General features: G+C 43.6%; 1 protein-coding gene across 1 annotated transcript in view; it reads left to right on the forward strand.

The window, feature by feature from the left end:
* Positions 1–24900, forward strand: part of NUP107 (nucleoporin 107) — a 394223-nt gene that overhangs the window by 334363 nt on the left and 34960 nt on the right. Inside the window, exon 25 of the mRNA XM_069229180.1 lies at positions 509–634. Within this exon, the coding sequence (XP_069085281.1) occupies positions 509–634 (126 nt within the window). The remainder of the gene's footprint in view (positions 1–508; positions 635–24900) is intronic.

The following is a 24900-nucleotide window of genomic DNA, read 5'->3' on the forward strand; positions in this document are numbered from 1 at the left end:
AATAATGCATTTAATCATTTAGACTTTTCGACAAGCAGGTTAAAAAAGCAACAGGTCTGTCCTTTGAAAGCTGTTAGCCAACCTTTTGAATGTGCTGGTAAACATTAGCAAAACAAAAATGGTTGTAACAGATGCTAAACAATTTTGGCAAAGAAGTCCATAATTGCTGGCCCTAGCGTGATGACTTTGTAATACCTGAGTCATGATGCGTGGTAGCCCTTCTTTTTTAACTTTTAATTTACTGGTCCAAGATTGCGGATGCAGTCATTTAAACCTTTAAAGAGTGCACAAATGGGCATGATAGTGAAAAGAGTAGCCTCGTAGCAAACTGCACTTGAGTGTGTGGAAGGAACTGCCATGTGCTTCCAGTGCCGTCTCCTGTCCTTCCCACATCTGTTAAATGCTGCAATTATATCTCTGCTGTTTTCCTTAGAAGGGGGCAAAGGAATGGCTGAGGGATATATATTTCCAATATTTTCCCGTTAAAAGTACTCTTCTTTCTATTCAGGAAGCCCATGAAACGTTCAACGAGTGGTTTAAGCACATGAATTCAGCTCCTCAGAAACCGACATTGGTTGGACAAGCGTCCTTCACAGAAAAAGTGGCCCACGAGCACAGAGAAAGTAAATATGAGGTACTCGACTCAAAACAGCTAATTGTGAAATGTAACTATCTTATGTCTTGTCTTTGATATTTTTTATTTGTGTGTTCCTTTAAAGAACATTAGTGGTAGATACAAAAAATAAAAAAGTTCTACCGTATTATTATTATTTTTTTTAAATGGTACATCTCAATTGCTTTCAGGGTTCCTACTCAGTGGTCCTTGCTGCGTTTCAGACAATCGAAGCTATGGACAAATAAATACTGGATACATTAGAGCAAACCATAGGAAATTGGAGCAGGCACAGATTAATGCCCATTTGAGTATGTCAGTTGTATATCGCCAGTCATTGCTGCTGTCCCCTTTGCCACCACAAGGGTCAGTGTAGTTAATCTGCTGCTTGAGGAAAGGTGTTGTGTGTCCAAACAGAGCATATATTTCGAAGGACATAGGTCCTCTTCTTTCCCTGTTACTGTGTATATTTGTTTTCTTAGGACAACAGTCGCCTGCAGAATATTGACCATAAATGAGATCTTGTCCAGCAGGGCAGGATCACCCACAGAAAGAGCAAAGAGCTTGGCTTGGGCCGCAACCTCCAGCAACCGCCCCGCAGCAACTGCCGCCCACAACATTCTCCTTGCCCAGCCATTTTGTCCCCACATCCTACTCCCATTGTAGCTATCCAACATTCCGATCACCACACATCTCTTCCCCCCCCCCCCAAAACAAACAAAAAAACCTCTGACTAACACAAAATTACTAATGTTACCTTACATAGCGATATACCAATTTGCACTTTGCAGGAGCTACATTTCTTCATCTAGCCAGATTAATAATAATCACATTGCCTTACTATTGCTCACCGTCCCATGACAAATTCTTGGAGATGCCCAGGTAATCTCTTTTCCCTTTGACTTCGTCGAAGAGGTATACCATCGGTGGTCGAAACACACTTGTTTGCATTATGACCAGAGTCAGCACATATATCAAAATGAATATCAGGACCCACAACTAGTTGCAACTCTGAATCACTTCCCAACAGATACCACTCAATGTTATCATCGTTTTCACGCTTGTTGACTCTTCACACAAACTCACATGCCACAGATTACTTAACTTACCATCCTCGGGCTTGACGGCTCCATCCAATACCTTCACTATTTTAATAGGTCTTTACCAATGGGCTGCCCCTTTCTCTATGAACCCAGGGTTCCATACACGTACATACTGCCCTGCAACGAGTTTAGGAATGGGTCTCCTTTTGTTGACTCTACTCAGAACATGACCTTGGTTTTTTAGTATACGTTCCCTAATTAGATCATCACTGTTAGTCAAATCCTGCTCCTTTTTTTATTCCTTAACCACAGCGTAACTAATTTGGAAGACGGTTTCCTTCCCCTTAATAACTCAAATGGGGTTTTCCCTGTCACCGAATGGGGCGTAATTCTGTAAGATAGTAATGTACTCTGAAGAGCCTTCTTCCATGACCGGTTAGATTTCAGAGCCAACTGTATAGCTTCCTTAACTACCCTATTGAGCCTTTTGAGTTGACCATGTCTCTCTGGGGGATACAATGACACCTTTAGGTGATTCACACCATAATGTTTCAAGAACAATTTCATTTTACTAGATGTGAGCTGCACACCATTATCTAATACTAGAATCTCCGGAATCCCTTCCCTGAAAAACACATCCTCTAAAACGTCGATGACTACAGCTGTGGCCACATTGCTAACCATACGAGTGTCTGGCAACTTAAAATAATAATCAATAAGGACAATGGCATACACCTCTCTGGATGGTAAGGTGGCGAAAGGGCCCATAAAATCAATTGCTCACTTCCGCCAACGTCCTTCAGGGAATTCGACCATCTGCAGAGGTACTACCATTGGCTTGACAGACTTGTCACTTGCCTTGCATGCATTGCATTCCCTCACCTAATGGTCCACCATACTATCCACCTCTGGCCACCAAAAGCTTTCCTTAATTTTCCTTCTAGTACTTGCTATACCACCATGCTCTTCATGCCCTAACCTGTTAATTAGTTCACATGTGCCAAATAAGGTACTGTATTATCGCCCCTCAAGACAGTTATTGCATATGGATAACTCATCCTTGATCTTTCAGAATGTACCACATTCCCCTTGAAGCTGCCGCTCAGATGGCCACCCCTTCCTAAGAAATTCCTTTACCTTTTAAGATTCCATCTTTTTTTCCTTTCCTTGATCCACTTATCGTCAGAAAACTCCAATTCCATCCCATGATCTTCATTAAATACCACATTGTCATAAATAAATACCACATCACGTTCATTATCATCCACTTCCTCACAATTCTCATACGTCAAAGGCAACTGTGATAATACATCTGCCACCCATTTATCTTTCCCTGGCAAGTGCATAATCACATAATGGTACATTTGTAGTTTTAAGGCGAGTCTTGCTAACCGGAGGGTAAGATTTCTCCCTCCTCCAGGACTCAAGATATTTACCAACGGTTTGTGGTCCGTACATATCTTAAATTTGCGAACCCCGCACATACATCCTAAAACGTTGCACAACCCAAGTCGCAGCTAGTAATCCCCTTTCAATAACAGAGTATTTTCTCTCTCCTTGTGCTACAGTACGGAATGCATATGCGACCACCCACTCATTCCCGTTTCTTTTTTGGGATAAGACAGCACTAGTGCCATATCCACTAGCACCCACAGAAATGATACAATTTGCATTTTCATCAAAAGATTTAGTGCTGCAGATTCTTCCGTATGTCTTTGTCCCCAGCAAAACGTTGCATTTTTCCTTAATAGCACTCTAAGGTTCTCAACCTTGGATGCATAATTTTCTACGAAACATGCGTAAAATTCTGTCAACCCTAAGAAGGATACCAACTGTTCCTTGCTCTTGGATTCTGGAGCATCGCAAATGGCTTTAACATGGTTAATTTTCAGACGAATGCCATCCTCTGAAATTGCGTGACCCAAATATTCCACTTGTGGTTTCCTAAATTAGCATTTTTGTTCTTTAACAGTTAATCCATTGCCCATAAATGCTTGTAGAACTTCCCTCAGTATGCAATCATGTTTCTTTTTATCCTTCCCAAATATCAATGTCATTCTAAAAAACTTTCACACCAGTTATTTTTGATAATACTCTAGATAATTCCCTTTGGAACACAGCAGATGCACTGGATAAACCAAATGGCATCCTTTTGTACTGGAACAAACCTTCAGGTGTTATGGAGGCTGTGCCATGCTTAGAGGTTGGATCCAGCAGAATTTGATAAGTGCTAGCTAAATCAATTATTTACAAAATTTTAGCATCCCCAATGGACAACATTAATTCTTGCAAATTTGGTAATGGGAAGGCATCCACCCAAATAGCATTGTTTGAAGAACGTAAGTCCACACAAAGTCTTAGATTGTCATTGGATTTCAAGAAAATTACAATTGGAGAATAGCCAATCAGAACTTTCAATTGGTTCTATAATGTCCCTTTCACATAAATCACACAAAATGTATTTTAGTTTCCCTCTGTAATTCAGCGGAACATTTCTTAACTTTTGCCTCACAGGTATAGCATTCTCTTTTAAGATTGTTTAAACGTTTTCAAGGTTCCTAACTCGCTGCTAAAAACATTTGGAAATTCCTTCCTTAAGACAGAATAGGTATCATTTGTACTCTTAATATTACCCTCACCCACTGCATACATGGGTGGGTCAGCTTTAGGGTCAACTCTCACTCCGAGTTCAGTCATGTGTGGCCAACCTAAAATCACAGCTCCTTTTTCTGCGATAAGCACATTTCCTGAACATATTTTTCCAGCACATCCAATTTCAGCTTGGCCCCCACAATAGAAATTTTATTACTAGAATAACTACATTGTCATAAATTAGTACTCTTTAACAATCTACCAGGCCACAGTTTGTCAAACAACCTTCTCCCCATTATGCTGTACCACACACGAGTCCACCATAGCTTGACCTGTATTCCATCTATGCTTAATGTACACTTAGGCAATTGGACATTCTTTGCTTTGCTGTTCTCGCTCTGCACACTTAATACAACATCACGCATTCCATACTCAAGCACCTCATCATTTAGATCCTCCACGATACAATTTACTTTTTTTTCCACACTTTTACACACACGTGAAAAATGTCTTCTCTTCTTACACACATTGCATGTCTTTCCAATGTCTGTATGCATCTCTCAGTAATCTCAATACCTCTTGCCACTTCTGTCACATTTTTTAAAGATAATTCACCAGAAGACCATAGTTTCTCTTGATTTTTTTTTTTTTTTTTTTTTTTTTTGGTATTTATTTCTCATCAATAGCTGGTCCCTTAATACTTGGTCATATGTTATGTTTTTGAATGCACAAGTTGCAGCAAGTCCCATGGTCAATTGATTCATCTTCTTTTTGCCCTCTTGAGTAAAACTTATATCTTTCCATGACTGCGTTAATTTTCCTACCATTCCTTTCCTGTAACTGTTTGAGAGCACATTTATACACATTTTCCCCATCAACGTTGTCCAACCTTGGCAGCTTTTTAAATTCTCTAAGACTTATTGCACCTAGTCTGTGCTTTAGTAAGGACAAATGTCTTTCCAGTGTACATTCCCCATCCTCTAATACTTCTGCATATGCCTCAAACAAATCCAACCACAATTACTCCAGTATTGGAACTTTCATAGATTCACATGCTTGAATCATTCCCCATCGTCGAGATGGGAGTCCCGGTATAATTTTCATAAGTAATGTTAAAACATATTGAAGAGAAAAAAGGCCCTAGGCCTCTTCAATTTGATAGTCTATCAGAGTCATTTTGTAAAAAGGACCAAACTTGATCCTCCACCAATCAGGCGACAGCACCCTTCAGAACCTCCTGAGAGAAGCTCTAGCACCTCAGATTTTCTACCGCACGTCGTGCTAGGGAGTCTCCTCAGAGCTCTGCTCTGTTTTCACACCTTTATTCAACTCTTTTTCTCAGAGAAACTCAATTATTTTGATTTGTCAGGTTTTCACCAACTATGTCTGACAAGGAGAAGAAAAGTCTCTTTAGAGACTGCAAGACTTGTGGGAAGAAAAGACTTCATTCTGAAGATCCCTCATCAAGATTGCATTTACTGCCTCTATCCAGATCATTCAGCCAAAGACTGTAAGATTTGCCGTACGTTTTCTTCTAAAACCTTAAAGGATAGAGAAGGCAGATTACTAATATGGCTGCAGAAACTGAAGCATAGGAAGGATCCAGTTTCTGGTTCTGAGAGTGAGGAATCTTCCACTTCCAAGAGATCGACTAAAAGGGCAAGATCACGCTCTAGATCTCCCTCACAAACCTCAAGAAAAGCCCTCAAAAAGACTGTTTCAGGGTCTTATAAGGGTCGCAGCCCATCCTCTTCACCAACTAGACTCTCAAGTAGAGAGGGAAAGAAACATTCTTCCAGTTCTGAGAGGCACAGGAAATCCTCATCTGTTCCACTATCTGTGCCTTTCAAAAAGCCATCTTTTGTGACTGGAAAAAAGTCCTCGTCGACGGATTCCCCGTCGACGGCACCGTTGGTGGGCGCATTGCCGACGACTATAGCGACTTCAGGTGTTCCGTCGTCCACGGCTCCATCGGCGACTTCGTCGACGAGTGCGCCACCGTCGACGAGAACTACAACGACGACTTCAGCGTCGACGACCGTATACACCTCCTCATCGGCGACGACGCTTACGTCAGTGTCAGCCTTACCGTCGACGACGACTTCGTCGACGGTAGAATCGTCGGCAAAGCTTGCTGCTATTAAAATAACAGTGCGACCAGCATCGACGACACCGTCTACGACAGTCAGTTTACACGTCGTCGACGAGATCGTCGACGACACCGTCGACGAGGGAAAAATACCAAAAAAGAAAGGAAAAGTTAACGCCAACCCACACTTCACCTAGTAAGGTATCCTCCCTGGTACCAGTACACCTTTTGGAGGGAGAAGAAGATTCGGACGAATATGGGCCTTTTGGTACAGCACACAGCCCCTCTGAATTAAATGTAAAATATCAGGAAGAGGAGGAATTTGAGGAAGCTTATGATCCCCAGGCTTCCTTGGAGCATCAGCAGCATCAACAGGGAGCGTATATCCCTTCCGACCTGCTTACTGGCCTTAGAGCCATGTTGGTGGATTACAATAGAAGGTTCCCTCCAGAGGGAGAACAACCTCATCCATTGCCCATTTCTGGTCCTTCTACTCCACGTCAAAGACCGACATCTTTGCATCTTACAGATGTGGCTACACCAGACATGACAATTCCCCAGGACACTGACATCTCAGATGGAGATCAAGAAGAAGGAGAACTCATAGATACTCCCTCAGAGTGGGACGAGTATATTATTCCTGCTCCATCTTCTCCTTCTCATTCGAAAGTAGAGTCCCCACCTGAAGACATTGGAGGCTTTCATAATCTCTTAGAGAGGGCAGCCAAGCGTTTTGCATTACCGCTACCTACGAAGCAAACGGATTGTTTCCTTTATGATTTTAAAGAACCCTTTCAGAAGTCTGTGCGTTCCATCCCCATGGTGAACTATTTGTGGGAAGAGGGCCTTAAAGTTATGACTAGTCCAGCTACTGTCATAGCAGTTTTACCACGTCTAGACAAGAAATACAAAGCTCCCGATGATGCCCCAGCATGCTTGACAGGCCATCCTCCTCCAGATTCGGTAGTAGCTCAAGCGGCTCAAAGAAGATCAAAGAATCCTTCTGCTCCGATTTCCGCGCCCCCAGATAAGGATGGTAGGAGGCTAGATAACATAGGAAAGAGATTCTCTTCTATGGCGAGCCTAGTTCTGAGAGCTGCCAACTCCTTGGCTATTTTGTCTCGATATGACAGACAGCTTTGGGCAGATATTGCACCCTTTATTACTCAGCTGCCGGAAGACGTAAGATCAGAGGCAAATAAGACGATGCTAAAGGGTCAACGCGCATCTGCAGAGCTGATAGACTGCGCAATGGATATAGCGACCACTGCTTTCAGACAGCTAGCAGGCGCTGCTGTATTAAGAAGACAGGGCTGGCTCAAAGCCACTTCCTTTCGTCCAGAAGTCCAGAATAAGATCCTAGACTTACCCTTTGATGGCCAAGCGTTATTTGGGAAACATGTGGACGAAGCCCTACAGTCAATTAAAACAGACACGGACACTGCAAGATCACTAGGAACCCTGCAGTATCGGAAGTCGTCCTTTCGCCCTAGGGGGCGTGGCCAGCCTTCTTACAGAGGAGGGTATCAACAACAGAGATACTCTTCCTACCCATCATCGTCACAACAATATCGGCCGTACTATACCCAAAGACAATCGACTCAACCGGCTTATAATAGGCCGGCAGGCTGTGGACGCTCAACCCGTCCTGCTAGGGATGCAGCTCGTAGAACCTGATGTTCTCGAGGCTCCGGCTACGCCCAGTCCGCCTCCTGTCACCCTGGGCGGAAGAGTTTCCTTATTTCTCAGTCACTGGCAAACTATTACGTCAGACAAGTGGGTCCTACAATTAGTAGAACGGGGCCATACTTTAGAATTTGTCCAAAAACCTCCCTCAAATCCTCCCTGCAGAACTCCGTCAAGATACCCTCAACAACTCAGAGAAGAGGTCTAAAGCTCCTTCTCAAGGGAGCTATAGAGAAAGTGCCTCTGAGTCAACAAGGAACAGGATTTTATTCCCGGTTCTTCATAATTCGAAAAAAGTGGAAGGATTGGAGACCGATCCTCGATTTACGGCAACTAAATGTATACCTAAAGAAGCAATCGTTTCGAATGATCAGTCTGCAAGACGTCCTTCTGCGTCTCAATCAAGGAGATTTTATGTCATCACTAGACCTCAAGGACGCATACTTCCACATACCAATCCACCCTGCCCACAGAATTTTTTTTAGATTTACCGTAGCCGGGAGCCATTACCAATATCGCGTCCTTCCCTTTGGGCTCAAATCAGCCCCAAGAATATTTACCAAGTGCCTAGCACCGGTGGCAGCCTTTCTCAGGAGAAGAAAGCACCAGTCTTTCCATACTTAGACGACTGGTTAATAAAGGCAAAGACTTACACGAGAGCACACAAGTCAACAAGAAGGTGCGTTTCCTTGCTGACCAATCTCGGATTCACGATCAACTGGGAGAAGTCCAACCCTCTACCAGGCCGCAGTATTACTTTTCTGGGAGCGGAACTGAACACGGACTCCGGCATCGCATGCCCCACGGTAGAGAGACAACAAAGGTTGCTAACCCTAGGGAGTTTCATACGCAAAAGACGAAAGGTTACAGTCCGTCTCTTCAAATCTCTATTGGGCATGATGTCTTCATGCATACCTCTGATCCCTTTGTGTCGACTAAAGATGCGCCCCTTGCAGGAGCAGCTAAACCGTCAATGGCTTCAAGTATCAGGAACTTTCGAAGACCAGATACAAATTACTCCGACAATGGTCAAAACCCTCAAGTGGTGGTCTCTAAAGCATCATCTCTCTATCGGCCTCTCGTTTCTTCAACAACCAGCCCCGTGGACCATAACAACAGATGCCTCACTGGAAGGCTGGGGCGCAGTATTACAGGACCTGAAGATAAGTGGCAAATGGCCAACTCATCTGACATCAAGACATATCAATTGGCTAGAACTCAGGGCAGTGCATCTCGCCTTACAAGCGTTTCTCCCAAGGATCCATGGATCGCGAGTGGTGATAAGAACGGACAACACCACTACGATGCACTATCTCAACAAACAAGGAGGGACGAGATCTCTCACCCTCTCCAGGGAAGCCCAAGCGATCTGGCACTGGGCCTCGCAGCAAGGCGTCACAATATCGGCGGTGCACTTGCCGGGAATAAACAACAAGGCAGCGGATGCACTCAGCAGGCAGAAATCGGACTGCCACGAGTGGGAACTAGACCAGACGGTACTCACCCAGATTTTTTCCCAGTGGGGAACACCAACAGTGGATCTGTTTGCGAAGAAGACCAACGCCAAATGCCAGTTCTTCGCAAGCTGGCATCACCAAAAGGGATCTTGGGGGAATGCGTTTTCGATAGTCTGGTCCGACATCTTTGCTTACGCCTTTCCTCCCATTCCATTGATCCCAAGGGTCCTCACGAAGATGAAACCAGAACCGTGCACTCTCATACTGATAGCCCCGTACTGGCCGCGCCAACATTGGTTCACAGAGCTCCTCATTCTCTCGGTCAAACCTCATATTCCGCTGGAGCCCGGTACCTCATCTACTAACAATGAACAACGGCCAAGTTCGACACCCCAATCCGCAGTCAATGCGGTTAGCAGCATGGCTCCTCACCACAGAGAATTTGCGCATTTGAATATCCCGCAGGACTGCAGAGAGATTTTGTCACAGGCCGGAGCGGATAGCACGAACAAGGCGTATCAGTGTAAATGGAAGAGATTCTGTACCTGGTGTCATCAGTGTCAAATCGACCCGTTTCTTTCACCACCAGAAGGGATTTTGCCTTATCTCTTAGAGTTAGCCCGATCTGGCCTGGCACATTCGTCCATTAAAGTTCATGTAGCAGCCATAGCTGCATACAGGCGTTCGGATGACACACCCTCGCTTTTCTCTTCTCGGCTGATTAAAAGGTTTTTAAAAGGATTATTCAGGGTTTACCCTCCTTTCAGACCTCCACCTCCTTCGTGGAACCTGAACATTGTTTTGGCGCAACTGATGAAGCATCCTTTTGAGCCAATCCACCGTGCTTCCCTCAAGCATTTATCGTGGAAGGTCGCCTTATTAATAGCCCTTACATCAGCTAGGCGGGTCAGTGAGGAACAAGCGCTCTCCATCCAAGAGCCATTTCTGCAGCTTAAACAAGATAGACTACTAATGCGCACTAACCCGCATTTTATTCCTAAAGTCCCATCAGACTTTCACATTAACGAACCTCTGGTTTTCAAGTCTTTTTTCCCTCATCCATCTACTCCAGCGGAGAGAGCATTACATTCTCTAGATGTGAAAAGATGCGTTCAATTTTATTTGGACAGGACAAAAGCTTTTCGGCGCTCTAATCAGCTATTTGTGGCATACAGTGCCCCTAGGAAGGGGTACCCACTATCCAAGCAGAGTATTTCAAGATGGATCGCCTCTGCTATTCGTTTCTGTCATCTAGCAGCGGGCAAACCTTTGCAGTCATCTGTGCATGCTCACTCGACGAGAAAGGTCTCATCGTCAGCGGCACTATTTGCCGGAGTGCCACTACAAGACATATGTAGGGCAGCAACATGGAAGAGCTGCCATACCTTTACTAAACACTATTGCTTGGAGTCCCTCTCGCACGGAGAGGTAGCAGTGGGCCAAGCGGTTCTCAGGAATCTCTTCAGGTGAAGGTGACCCACTTCTCCTACATCCCCCCATCCTAACAAAGGTATGCACATTAAGAAATGTATCTAAAGATAATACAATACTGGTTTGTTATTCGAATTTCATCATGTATCTTCATAGGAATATTCCTATTTATATTACAAATAAGAAGACATTTATATGGATATGTATATATACATATATATATATATATATATATATATATATATATATATATATATATATATATATATATATATATAAACACATATACACGTGGGTATACATAGATGGGTATATATGTAGATGTACATATAGAGAGACAGATGTCAGTATGATTATATGCTTCCTTAATTTATACATGATGATGATAAGGTTTTGTGGCATAAGATACCTTGTTTATCAAACGAGTTGTCATTTTTCAATGTGCATGGTTATTGCTTGCTACTCTGATTCAAGCATGTGAATCTATGAAAGTTCCAATACTGGAGTAAGAAAACAAGTTACTTACCTGTAACTGTAGTTCTCCAGTATTGGAATCTTTCATAGATTCACATGCGACCCACCCACCTCCCCGGAGAAGCTCACTTCACCTCTTTCTGTCTAGCAGTACATATACTCAGAGTAATATATACGCACTTGTGCGTTGAAAATCTGAGGTGCTAGAGCTTCTCTCAGGAGGTTCTGAAGGGTGCTGTCGCCTGATTGGTGGAGGATCAAGTTTGGTCCTTTTTACAAAATGACTCTGATAGACTATCAAATTGAAAAGGCCTCTAGGGCCTTTTTTCTCTTCAATATGTTTTAACATTACTTATGAAAATTATACCGGGACTCCCATCTCGACGACGGGGAATGATTCAAGCATGTGAATCTATGAAAGATTCCAATCCTGGAGAACTACAGTTACAGGTAAGTAACTTGTTTTCTTCCCATGGAATAGGTGGGTCTCCATGCTCAGCTAAAAAGAAAGGTGGTGGTTGAATGCTAGACTATCTATCCCACAATAAGAAGTAAATCAATAAAACTCCATGTGTAGCCACAATTTCCACTGCCCCAAGTATGTGCGTGTCACCCCTTAAAATAATAATTTTCTGTGCTTTGGGTGTGCGCGTCACTAAACGTGCAGAGTCAAAGTAAATGATTGTCCCGATTGCCGTACAACCCAACTGACCATTTCTGATCCTTCAGTAATTAAAGTTGTGCGCGTCACCAAATGCGCAGGATTGAAGGGAAAGACTGAGTGAATATCCTTATCCATTGCCGTATAATCAAAGCTGTAAAAAGGAATCCTCCCAAACAACAGATGTCTGCCAAGACGTAATCTTACGTTTTGTCCATAGGCTTTGGGGGGTGTTTTTACCAAGAATGCACTTCACTGTACGCGTCAATAAGGCCTTGTGCACAGCTCCGTTTGCTAAGTGCACTTCTCTGTACGCGTCAATAAATGCTCGTGCACAGCTCTACACACGCGTTTATCGTACCTGCACTTCCAAAATGTACTCCTTGAACAAGTATGATCACTTCCGTGGCAAACCAGCTCCTCTGTTCCTTCCGGGGAATGTTTTTGTTCATGAAGTTTGCCGGCAGAATCAAGATGCAAAGTAGGCACTGGGTTATGTGACTTTACAGTGGCGTTGCTCCTCTCGCTCGTCGCCATTGTGGAGAAAGGAACGTGCCACCAAGACTAACTTGTTTCCAACTCAATTTAATAAAAAGCAAGGTTCATCATAAGGGAGCAACGACTACTTGACATCCTCCAGCAACCACCCCACAGCAACTGCCACCCACAACATTTTACTTGCCTGACCATTCCATCCTCACATTCTACTCCCATTGTAGCTATCCAACATTCCGATCACAGTTTTGTTGCATGTTCAAACGGAATGGACTGTTGAACAGATCTATGATGTAAAAGATTCTACTGCTAGCTGTGGTACTCAGATGATGTACATATAACTCTAGACAGAGATCAGCGAGGTCTCCTACTTCCAAGGTACCCAGAGGCAATGCACCCTTGTCAGCACCCAAAATATGATTAGTGACAATAATTTACCCTTGATAGGACTAAAATACTTCTTGAAAAACGGGGAAGATTCAGGGTCATTCGAGACTGAATGGAAAATAAAATGATTATGCATGCTTTTTGAGGATTTATAGTTAGAGATATTTGCTGTTTAGGTTTGAAGTGGTTTGTATAAGTTAATGTGAAAGTATCTCTGGTTTGATCTCATAGAAGGTCTTTTGGTTGCCTAATGGGGGTGCTGCATGACTGTTTAGTTTTTGTTTCCTCTTAATTTAGGTGTTGTTCATGAACAGTGATTTCTAGGTAGGCTTTGCAGTACAGGTAGATAATTATTCTGCTGCTTTGTGTTATTGAGAGGGGATTGTATGTTAATATTGGCTTTATCTTGGTGGTTCTAAGATGAATGTTGGCACTTGGGCGACTACATGGTTGTGGTGCTGTATTGTTTGCTTGACAGTAGATGGACTCTGTCTAAACTGTATTGCTTTAGAAAGGCCAGTTGCAGGAGTGATTGTATCAGTGGTTTGTAGTAGTATTGTTGGGTTGAAAGCTGTTGAATATGTGATGAAAGGCTTTTAAGTGATATTGTATGTATTGGATGCATGTAGTAAGGTTTGTGTAAAATATAATCTTTTTCATAGTAAATATGGTTGCCAAACCTGGCATCACTTGCTACACTTGCAAAGGCAACTCTCGATTCAACTCAAGACTCTCTGCTGTCTTTTTTTTTTAACAGGGGGAATTTCTCTGAGACTCCTCTCATTATCCCCAAGGCTTCTAACTCTGCTGAGATTTGATCCCTGTCACTGCTCTCTTGTGTTCTAGCCTCCCTTCTCAGAGTCTCTCCACAAGGTTCACAAGTAGATAAAATTAATTTCATGATGTACACTATACATGCAATCAGCATTAGATGAAATACGTAAGTAGTAGCAGCTGACAGGCATCCCATGTGATGAGTCTCAGCACAAAGCAGATAGCAATTCTAGTACTTTGGTAGAACATGTTATGCTGCCTATTCATTTCTACTGCAGTAGGTTCTAAGGATAGAGTCCAATGTTATTTATTTCCTTTTTGTTACTTGATTTCTCGGATTCTGTTTCCATGACAAAACAGTTTATGCACTAAACTGTAAAAGTGCAAAACTCCTAACGTTTTCTGGATAGGTACTGCTCAACTTTGGCTCATCTAAGACTAGAGAAACAAGCTGTCCCTGCAGAGAGATTTAATCATCCAATTGAGTCTCCTTCATCCAGGGCTTTCTGCTTTCTACCTTGCCTTAGATATTTATCTCACAGGCACCTCTGGGACATGCAAGATGTATCACTCTTTGTAAGTGTTTAAAAATCTGGTTTTACTAGTCCGTCTCTTTTGTTGATCTGATACAGTTCTTGGCACATGACTTGAAGCTTTGATGTGCATTGGCCTTCATCTGTTCAATAATCAACAGAGCAGATGTCTAAAAAACAAAATTTGAAAAAAAAACCTCTTTCTCCTTCACTTACATGAGACAGGATCGTGAATGGGTCCTTGACTTGCCCTTTAGAGTTGTATACCATGGCATATTGTGTGGCTGCTGATTCTCAACATGCCATAGATATTTGATATGATTTTCTTTTAGGTACCTCATGGAATTTGAGGGAATGTTTAAGTTGACATGTAGAGATTCCATCATCTAAATAACTTTATTACAATGTTAATGTAAATAGGTGTCTCTTATAATTCCTTCTTCTCTCTGTCTGCTGGCATATCCCTGGCTGCCGGACTGGTCTTGGATTATTTTTTTCTCAGCATTGAATACAAGGTAGAGCTAGGGCGAGTTAAGTCACTTCAACGCACAGACGTCCCTCAATGAGATTAATAGTCTACTTGGGTGGATCTAAAAATGTGCCTTTGTCTTGGGTGTGGTGGTGATGCTCATTGCCTGCTCCACGTTTTTTAACATTTTTGTTGCTGCCTGCAACTGGACTATGACAGTAGGTGAAATGCAGGAAGAGGATGTTAGTTATCAATATGTCTGGTGTCTGATCTGTCACAGATCTGCTCTGCATGCCTCTATAACTCCACATAACCCTTAGAAGGAGAGTGGCCAAACTTTTGTATGGATTATATAAGGTTAACAGTTTTATCTACACTGGAGGAGTGTAGAAGTATCAATCAGAAGGACTGATCCAAGTGCAAATTCCTCACCTTCAGAATACCCCCAGGCGCCGCTGGACTTGATCCAGAAGATTTTAACAGCAATGCTCCCACACATCAGTAGGTGGCGCCATGCAGATCCACGCTGACTTTATTCCATCCCAGAAGTGACAGTGAAGCCACATACAAGTGCCATCCCTGTTTCAATGTCAGTTTCTTTCTAAACTATGTCCGCACCCTCAGAAGTGGAGCTCAGCAATCAATGAGATGTACCTGTGTGCAGATCTCTACTTGGGGGCCTTTTTACATGGGATTCCCCAGAACGGGAAGCGGGAGGGCTCTGGCCAATCTGCGGTTAGAGTATCCACCAGAAAGAGCATTACTGAAGGTAAGTAACTTGTACTTCTAAATGCAGATTCCTCATTTTTAAAACATTCCCCAAAGAAGTAGCTCACAGAATGATGGATCTGTGGAATAGCTCATGCCAAAAAGTCCTGCAAGTCAGAACAGGCAAAATGCCCTTCCTATCACAACTGGCTGTCAAAGCAATAGTGTTTTGAGAATCTGCATACTGACACTCATTTCCCACTCTGACAGATGTCAAGGACAGGCACTCCTCCTGCCAGCGCAGAGGTAGCTGCCTTGGCCCTTGTAGAATGGGTCCGCAATCCCTTGGAGGGGCTACACCTTGGCCAAAGTATATCAGATCTTAATGACAAGGACTATCCACCTCTCTAGAGTCCTTTTCTCCACTGCCTTGTTGTCTCTGATCCAGAGAACCCCACAAAGGGCTGGTTGTCCACCCGATGGACTTCGTGTGATAGATGTAAAAGCTTAAGGCCCTTTTGGGGTGCAGTCAGTGGAGTCTCCCCTCATTCAAGTGGCGAGGTGAAGCAAAGAATATTGTGAGAGTGAAAGATTGCCCATGTGAAAAGCAGTCACAACTTATGGTAAAAAGGACACCCTGGTCCTTAAAACCACTTTACCTGGGGCGGAAAAGGTGGTTTAAGATGGCTGCACTGAGAGAGCTTGGAGTTCACTTGCATGACAAGCGGAAGTAACCACAACTAGGAATACAGTCTTCAGAGTCAGGAAACGTGATGGGCAACTGTGCATTGGTTCGAGTGGCGTGCACTGTGGCATCACAATGAGAAATGGAGACGATAAATGAGTCTAACCTTTTAGGTTTAAATCTGTTCACTGGTATACATTGGAGTACCACCTACATCCAAAGGCCTGAGGACATGATATATCCGGCGGCATGAATTCAATCAGAAGAAAAAAAACAAATGCAAAAAACAGAGCTCCTCTCCCATAGCAAGTTTTTAAACCTCCACCCACCCACCAAATAGTCACTCTCCATCGTTCAGTGGTTTCTTGTTCCAGTTCAAGGTGGCCCAGCAAATAACATCATATATGGCCTCTGCACCTACTAAAGCTTTTGGGGAATAATGAGCTGGGCGATGGAGTGGTTTCCCTGGTGTTGAGGCGAAGCACCCCTTCAGAATCTGGGAGACAGAAGTTGAAGCACCCATCCCCCCCCCCCCCCCCCCCCCCCCCCCCCACCTTTCTCAAAGGAAGCCTACTTTGCCTCACGTGTTTCTGAGATTTTGTTCTATCCCCATTAGGTTCTAAAGACTGTGGAGCCATGCCCCATAATCTGAAACTGTCTCTGCCTCACAGTGCATAGCATGTCTAGTCACAGTCAGGAGCATCACTCTTCCTTGCTTCGAGCGCAACTTACACGTAAGTGCATTGGTTAATCCCCATAGAATGTCGCCAGGGAATGGGGGGGGAAGCCTGTATGGATTATTGTGTTGATCCTGCTGTGCACTGCTGAACAATAGGGCTGAAGCTTTGGACAGTCCCACAAGAGATGTGTAAGTGTACCAGGCAACCATATCCCCTCCAACACTAGGGGGGCATGTTCGGGTACCAAGTGTGGACCCGGGCTGGAGTGTAGTACCAGTGGTGTCTCACCTTGAGCATGGTTTCCCTGAGTCAAACCTTTTAGAAATCTCATCATAACAGGTGATTTGAACAAGAATCGTTGGTCATATAAGTGTAACGTAATGCTGTTTAAAACATACTCCTTTTTCCGCTGACCTCCTTTATATTTCGTCCTCCAGCAAGAATGGAGATTCTCATTGAATAAACCAACTTTATTTCCTGGTGCCTTGCTATTAGCTTCCTAGATGCCACTTCATCTAAGTAATTCTGGGGAAAGTATTTCCACCACTAGTGAAGGTGCCTACCATTTAGTATTCTGTACCTTATTTCCATGCTGCAATTGGTTGTTAAAGTTATGTGCATCCTATGTCCGTTGGTTCTGAAGGCTTTGTGTATTTTCATTCTCCATGAGGTGCACTTGAGTATGAAATACTTGCAGAGTGGCCTAACGTGTAGCTGGTACCAAGCATGGAGATGTTTGCAAGATTGATCCCATTGTCTCTGAAACTGGGTGCTGAATTGTGGTGGTGGTAGCTGCAAGGCAGGTGTTTCATGAAGGAGCCTGTTCATCTAACCTGTCCCCATGTTAGAATAGTTTCCCAAACTGCTGTTCCCTGGGTTACCTCACCTCTTCAGGTTATGTAGTGTAGCTCCTCACTTACATTGCCATATCCATGGACTAGATCAAGAAGGGTGGGTCCATTTGGCTTGGATAAAAGAGTCTGATTGTGACCATGAGTGATAAGTCCCAATATATCTGATGGTGGCCTACCTACATGTCAGAAAATATTCAGAGCATTGCAGGGGGAAGGCTATCAGTGGTATCTTTCTCAAGAGTTTAAAGCCCCTGCATGACTTTATCGACTATTTTGTCTGTTCCCTTCTCAGCATTTTGTGAATAGGAGATCCCTTGCAAGAAGTGAGAAAAGTGGTTAGGGAGAAACCCTAACCAGTCCTGAAGAAAGTTTTGTGCAACCTAGATATCTGGTCATCATTACCAGTTCACAAACACTGAACGCTGCTGCTTTAAGCATGATGAAAAAGATCAATGTCCAGTGGACCTCATAGGTTTGAGCTCTCCAGAAAGACATGAGGGTCCATTCTCCACTCACCTAAATCCTAAAGATGCAAGAGGTGTTGTCCCCAGTGAACCCCAGAAAGTCAATCGGGATGACTTCTCAAACTTAACTATGAAGCTCAAATTGTGGAGAAGAGAGGTAGTCTGGGAAGGGTGATGAACGAAGGTGGATAGTAAGTGATTCATCAGAGGAATTTCATTCAAGTAGGTAACAAAGGTGGGCTACCCTCATTCACAGAACCATGGTGAAACACCGTAGACTGGAAGGTAGGCTACAATGTATGCAACAAAAATGCAATATCTGGTCTTGTCACTGAAACTTCAGGAAGGGGTGGTGCCCTTTGAAGATGGGATTGGAGAAGTAGGTGTTGCAGGATCATCCAGTTGCCTGGGAAGACTGCGCAGTTGTTGAGGGACTGAATATTTTTGACTGGCCTGAGGAATAATTATTTATTTCTTAGTCGGAAGAGTAAGCATTTGAAGCTTTCATGCACTAGAGTATGAAAAATAGTGCCTTTCGTGAACACTTCTGTGAACCGGTCCACGAGTGAGCTCACTTCTAGGAAGAAAACAGTGGGTGTGGGGTTATTGGATTGACAAGATAGGGCCCAAACACTGTGAAAGCCAGCATTTGTCAGAACCAAGACCTAACCTTGGAGAAGAAGCTGGAAGACACATCCTAGTGGTAGGAGGGAGCAGAGGTGATTTTAAAACTTGGGTGGTGGCCCTTGCACTATCTCGACGCAAATTGAAGGAAAGTAGACTTAAAGAGCACAAAGTAGACGTCCCTACAAAAACAAGTGACAGTAGCATTGACCTTCATTTCAGCCAGAAAAGCACTCCCTATTGATTGCTAGCCAGGACAAGAAGAGGTTCATAAGAAATTATTTTTATACTCATTTGAGTCTTCTCTGTAAAAATGCAGACTTATTTGGAAAGGGACGTATTAAATATGTCTATGAAGATAAAACTATTTGTTCTGTTGGAAAACCGTTTAGAGGAGAGTTTTGCAATTTTCCGGTGCACACACATGATGCTTCTGTGCCCCTTGATGAAATGGTGGCGTAAATCTGAGCACTATGGGCCCATCTTCTGCAGAAGTCAAGATCAGCAGCATCCAGCAAGGTCATAGCCTTTTGCAGGGCTTCCAGCAGAAGAACGAGGGAACCGGAGACATCAAATTTTGAGACCTGGTAGAGGAACAGGAGACTGAAAGGTGGAGAGAAAAAAGTAAATTTTGTGTATCAGAATGATGGTAATTGTCATAATTATCTCAACAGCCATAATAAAAAATGTAACATTAAAAATATCCAAACCATCTTACATCACACATCCACTCTTCGTATAGTACGTTAGTCTGGTTACTACCTAACCCCTATGAATATAATTGTATATAATCTGAGCTCCAAAATTATTTTCATTTAATTGAAGAAGTTAATAATCTCTTGAGTATAAATATGTCAAGTCATGTATCTATCCCTGCATTACTTAGTGAGCAGTTACCTACTGGTTGGATACTGGCTCTCCTAGAAGTCCTGTCAGTAAAACGTCTATGCATGTCGACCCTCTCCAATCTTCAACTCTCTTCATAACTTTCCTACCAGTGATTCTATAAGGAGTAAGGAGGTTCAGATGCTCCCTGTGCATCCTTTCACTTCATCACTCCGTAACAGTAGACACGGGCTCTGTTGCTGGAACTATGGACACCAGGCAAGGCAAATGTTGCAGAGGCACACGGAATGCTAAGCAAATTAAACTTTTCTTTAATTCTTTCCTAAAAGCAAGATGACCATGTAACTTCATTCTGCAACTCTCTCTCTCTCTCTCACTCTCTCTCTCTCTCTCTCTCACTCACTCTCACACACTCTTCCTATAAGAGTTGGTGCTTCCATGTTTGCATATTATGATGACTGGTATGTATGTAGCATGTTTGTATTATATGGGAAAGTTGTGCCACACACAACAGAAGTGCATGTAGACATTAGATATTGGCCTTCATTCCTACCTCAATGTGATGTATTCAGCAGAACAATTGATGTCCCTTTAATGCTGATTTTAAGATAGCTCATTGAGTTAAATGCCTTCTACTAAATACCTTCAAGTTAGCTTAGTCTTTAATCTTCCAAAGTTTGAGTAGCATTACTTTTAGAAATGCTGACAGCTGTTTAGTACACCTTTGCTACTTTAAAAATGTCATATTCTGCTGTTTAAAGGGATGTAAGACCAGATAAGTGTAAGTAGCAGTGGTTGGAAATGCCGCCAGCTGCCCACAAAACATCAAACTTTTTTTTTTTTTTCTTTTTCTTCCAGTCTGGCTGCATGTCACCACAATGGTAGTTTAGGTACTTTTTGACCTGCTGACTGGTTGTGCACCAACAACCTCATGGTTATCATTGGCATGGCAGTAAGCAGAACGCATTCATGCAACACACCCAAGGTTTCAGGAACAACAGGAAGCCTCCTCCCTCTGCCCCCCCCCCAAATTACTGTTGGATCTGCCATAGTGAGGAACGGAGGGGCTAGAGTCACCTTTACTCTTTGGAGCAGCAGATGGAGGTCAGCTTCCAGCTTAAAGGTGAAACTGACTAGAAATGATGGAGCTCACTGTCTCCGGATTACCCTGGATGCACTCACTCCTTCAGACATGGTTGTCTTCAGCCCCTCTATAGTTACACCTACCACAGGACAGGTTCCAATAGATTGCCAATTAATCCTACATACTAAAAATCATCCATTTTGTAGAAGGCACACACAACCCAACTAGTTTTTTGGCACTAGTTAGTGGAGGAAATGAGTAAAAGCCAAGTTGCTAGTAGTTACCTTAGTCGGGTGGTTCAAGATAATTTGCAATCCAAATGAGACTTGTACATTGGGCCAGAAAACTACCCAGGCATTTCCTTTTTGTATGTTGGCAATCATTCTTTAAATGGTACATTACTTTCAATAGATTTCCAAAATCTTGCTAATGATCTGGCATTCCAAGTTGTTCATTGCTGGGACAGAAAACTACTTGTCATGGCAAAGACCTGTACCCCTGCCCTGAGTGCCCAACCGTACTGTTGTCTGGATCCCTAATGCTGATGTTTGTTTTGTAAGAGGCAAACACGATCATGTGAGTGCACCATGACTTAGGCCTGTCTCAAGGATTGCGGTCTTGTTGGACCAAGAGGGGCGCCCAAAGCGCTACCCTCATAGTGATGCAAGGCTACCGCCTTCAACAGGAGTTAACCAGCATGAGCGTGGTGGTGGCAGCATACCATGTAGTGATCAGCAGTAGGGAACAGGACGTTTTTACCCTGTGTTGCTGGAGTAAGGTGTACAGGCTTACTCACCTTTTAAAAGTTCTGCTGCTGTGTGCTTAACTCGCCCTTGGCCTACATTAGGTAGACGTGGTGTGCTGCGCGGGAGTAGAAACTCTGCACTAGTTGTATGTGTGCCTAGGAAGGGTACAGTGCAAGAATAGAGCAATACTGTACAGTACATCTGTGGTTAGTTAGTACTGGGTGTATGTATACCTGTGAGGAATACGCAACATGAAAGATGTAGTTCTGTGAAGTGAATGGGCATGTGCTTGGGTGTATGTGTATTTGTGTGAAGTACAATACATGATGGGTGAAGCATTGTGCAGGACGCACATGGTGAGTTTGCTGACGCTGTGTTTGTAAAAAAAAAAAAAACAGCTTAAAGATAGAAAAGCTTCAGTGCGGAACAATCCACGCAGAATGCGTGTGTGTACTGTCGGAATGCGTACATGTTTTAAGGTACAATGCATAGAAGTAACGTGCTGGGTGGAAAGTGTTCCTGCTGTTGCACGTTACATAGAGGACTATGGGTTTCATTTTGGAAGATGTGCCTCATTTTGCCTCGTGAAGACAAGAGGAGACGAGGAATTCCCTCAGACAGATTTGCATATTGCTGCATTCCTGTAGGCTGCGTAGGACACACACTGCTGGGAAAAGGAAGCGATTCCCTTTACACTTCAAAAGGGTGCTCTTTGATTCAGTGACCGATCATACGGAAGGGACCTTGACACATCTCAGGAAGGGAAATGAGGCAGATAAGGGAATCATAAAGAGTAGGGTTAAGGGGTCTGATGAACATACCAATGTTGCTGACATCCAGGTCAGAACTGTGGTCACTCCCATGAATTGTGTTGTGGCACAATTTGCTTCAGTCTTGCCTGCTGTGACAGACCTCTTTCATGAGGAAAGAAGAAAAGAAGTGCCCTCTTCAAAAGAAGCAGAACCCAACCATAAAACATCAGAGATTCAGACCCTAATTTACATTTGGTCTCTGGAAAGGAACTATGAAAAAGGGGAGGTTGAGTGTTCAAAAATGTGTCATCTGCCACGCAACCAGATGGGGATGTGGGAGAAGGGGAGGCTCTGAAAGACTGCTGGGGGGCAAAGGCCTGCTAGTCTTCCTGTTTGGTATGGGGACATCACCCATGGAGACGAGAGGAGCACCAGCTCCTGCCTGGTGGCCAAGAATAGTGTGCTGTGTGAAGAAGAGGAAAGCGTTGGATGGTGGAAGGTCTATTTTGGAGCCCTACGTGAGGACTCGGTGTGCAAGGATTTGACAGAGCACAGATCGGGCCCTAGCCCGTGTGCAGGACGGTTTTTGGTGACCCCTGTACACCAGGATGGGGGCCGACATTTAATGAGCCGAACTTCAAATGCTGTGCGAGTCTAGTTAAGTCCGTACCGCTGCACTGGTGTGACCCCCATATGCCACAGGGGAGCAACCGGTTAAGTTACCACTTAAAGGAGTGCCAAGAATTGTCACTGTGTAGGCTGGGATGTGGTGCTGGAAGAGGAGCCTATGCCCGTATAACTGTGGCACCCCGTATGCCACTGTAGTCCGGCTGCCACCTGAAAAATAAACGGATGCCTCCCGCACTGTGAGGGAACTGCCTTACTCACCATTGAAGAATGCCAGAGACACAGTGGATGATGTTGCACCCTCGCCAGCTCTAGTTGGGAGCTGAAGAAATGATCACCTACCCATCCCTTACTCCATAGTGTTAAAGCCAACTTACTGCATCTTTGGGAGCTGCTTCGACAATTGAGAGACTTCCGGCAAAGCTGCGTGGGCTGAGAGCAGCCCAGCTGCTCCAAACTGAGAAGGACTTGCGGGTGTGCGTTGGAGGCACCTGCTTTCACAGCTGAACTCTTCCTTGTGAGAGTGGGTAAGATATGAATTAAAGACATCAGTGGGGTAGATGCTGCTAACAGTACTGCAGCACCATAGACCCTTATGACTAACATCCTGAAGACTCAAAGGGAGAACTCTTGAGTACAGCCTAATTGAGAGCATTCCCTGGATCCAGCCACTGGTGAACTGGGGAATAACCCCTCACATGTTACATGAAGAAGGGTGGGACCAGTATTCGCCTGACAGCTATGACAGCCCCGACCTCAATAAGGGATTGTGTTATTGCTTGTCAGTGTCCTTATGTTGCCTGTGTAGAGTTAGAAATAAAATACTACTTTTTCTTATAAGAGCAAAAATGTGTCTGGACACTGATTTATTGATGTACTATTTGCACTTTGAGTTATGAGTAATTTGCAATGACTTGTATCTACATCCCCCCTCCCTGAGGGAACCTTGGCTGCTCAACCACTGCTACGACTGATAGTCAAGTGCAGAAGGGTTACTTGGCCCAATTAAGCAGGATCAATAATAGGTTGTGCCCAGAGATATCAGTAGTAAAAGGCCTCAACCACTACTGTTGGGCCCAGTCACGTGCCTCGTGGTCCCCCTACAGTCATGTTGCCATGGACATATGAATAAAGGCAGCTCAAATCTACCTCCATCAGCATTTGTTGGAGTACACTAGTGTTACAGTATATATGAAGGAGTTAGTCTCAATATTGCTTTGGGAATGACCATGAATCATTTCATCAAAAAACATTTTACATAATTGTGCAGGTGTTTTTTGGTTGGTTTTGGTAATGTTTTTTACTGGAGTTTTGAAAGATGATATACTTAAATTTTGAATTCAATGTCAGGACTGGAGGTGAGGATTATGCCATCCTTTCTCCACTTTATTAACCCCTTCGCTGCCAGGCCTTTTCCCCCTCCTGTGCCAGGCCTTTTTTTGCCTATTTGGGGCAGTTTGCGCTTAGGCCCTCAACGTTTTGTCCACATAAGCTAACCAAGCCAAATTTGCGTCCTTTTTTTCCAACATCCTAGGGATTCTAGAGGTACCCAGACTTTGTGGGTTCCCCTGAAGGAGGCCAAGAAATTGGCCAAAATACAGGGAAAAGTTTGTTTTTCAAAAACAAATTTAAAAAGTGGCTGCAGAAGAAGGCTTGTGGTTTTTCCCCTGAAAATGGCATCAACAAAGGGTTTGCGGTGCTAAACTCAGCAGCTTCCCAGCTTTCAGGAACAGGCAGACTTGAATCAGAAAACCCAATTTTTCAACACAATTTTGGCATTTTACTGGGACTTTCCCATTTTTGCAATTATTTGTGCTTTCAGCCTCCTTCAGGCCGTGACAGAAATGGGCATGAAACCAACGCTGGATCCCAGAAACCTAAACATTTCTGAAAAGTAGACAAAATTCTGAATTCAGCAAGGGGTCATTTGTGTAGATCCTACAAGGGTTTCCTACACAAAATAACAACTGAAAAAGAAAAATATTGAAATTGAGGTGAAAAAAACATAAATGTTTCTCTACGTTTTACTCTGTAACTTTTCCCTGCAATGTCAGATTATCGAAAGCAATATACCGTTACGTCTGCTGGACTCCTCTGGTTGCGGGGATATATAGGGCTTGTAGGTT

This window comes from Pleurodeles waltl, chromosome 4_1, assembly GCF_031143425.1.
Source record: "Pleurodeles waltl isolate 20211129_DDA chromosome 4_1, aPleWal1.hap1.20221129, whole genome shotgun sequence".
NCBI lineage: Eukaryota > Metazoa > Chordata > Amphibia > Caudata > Salamandridae > Pleurodeles > Pleurodeles waltl.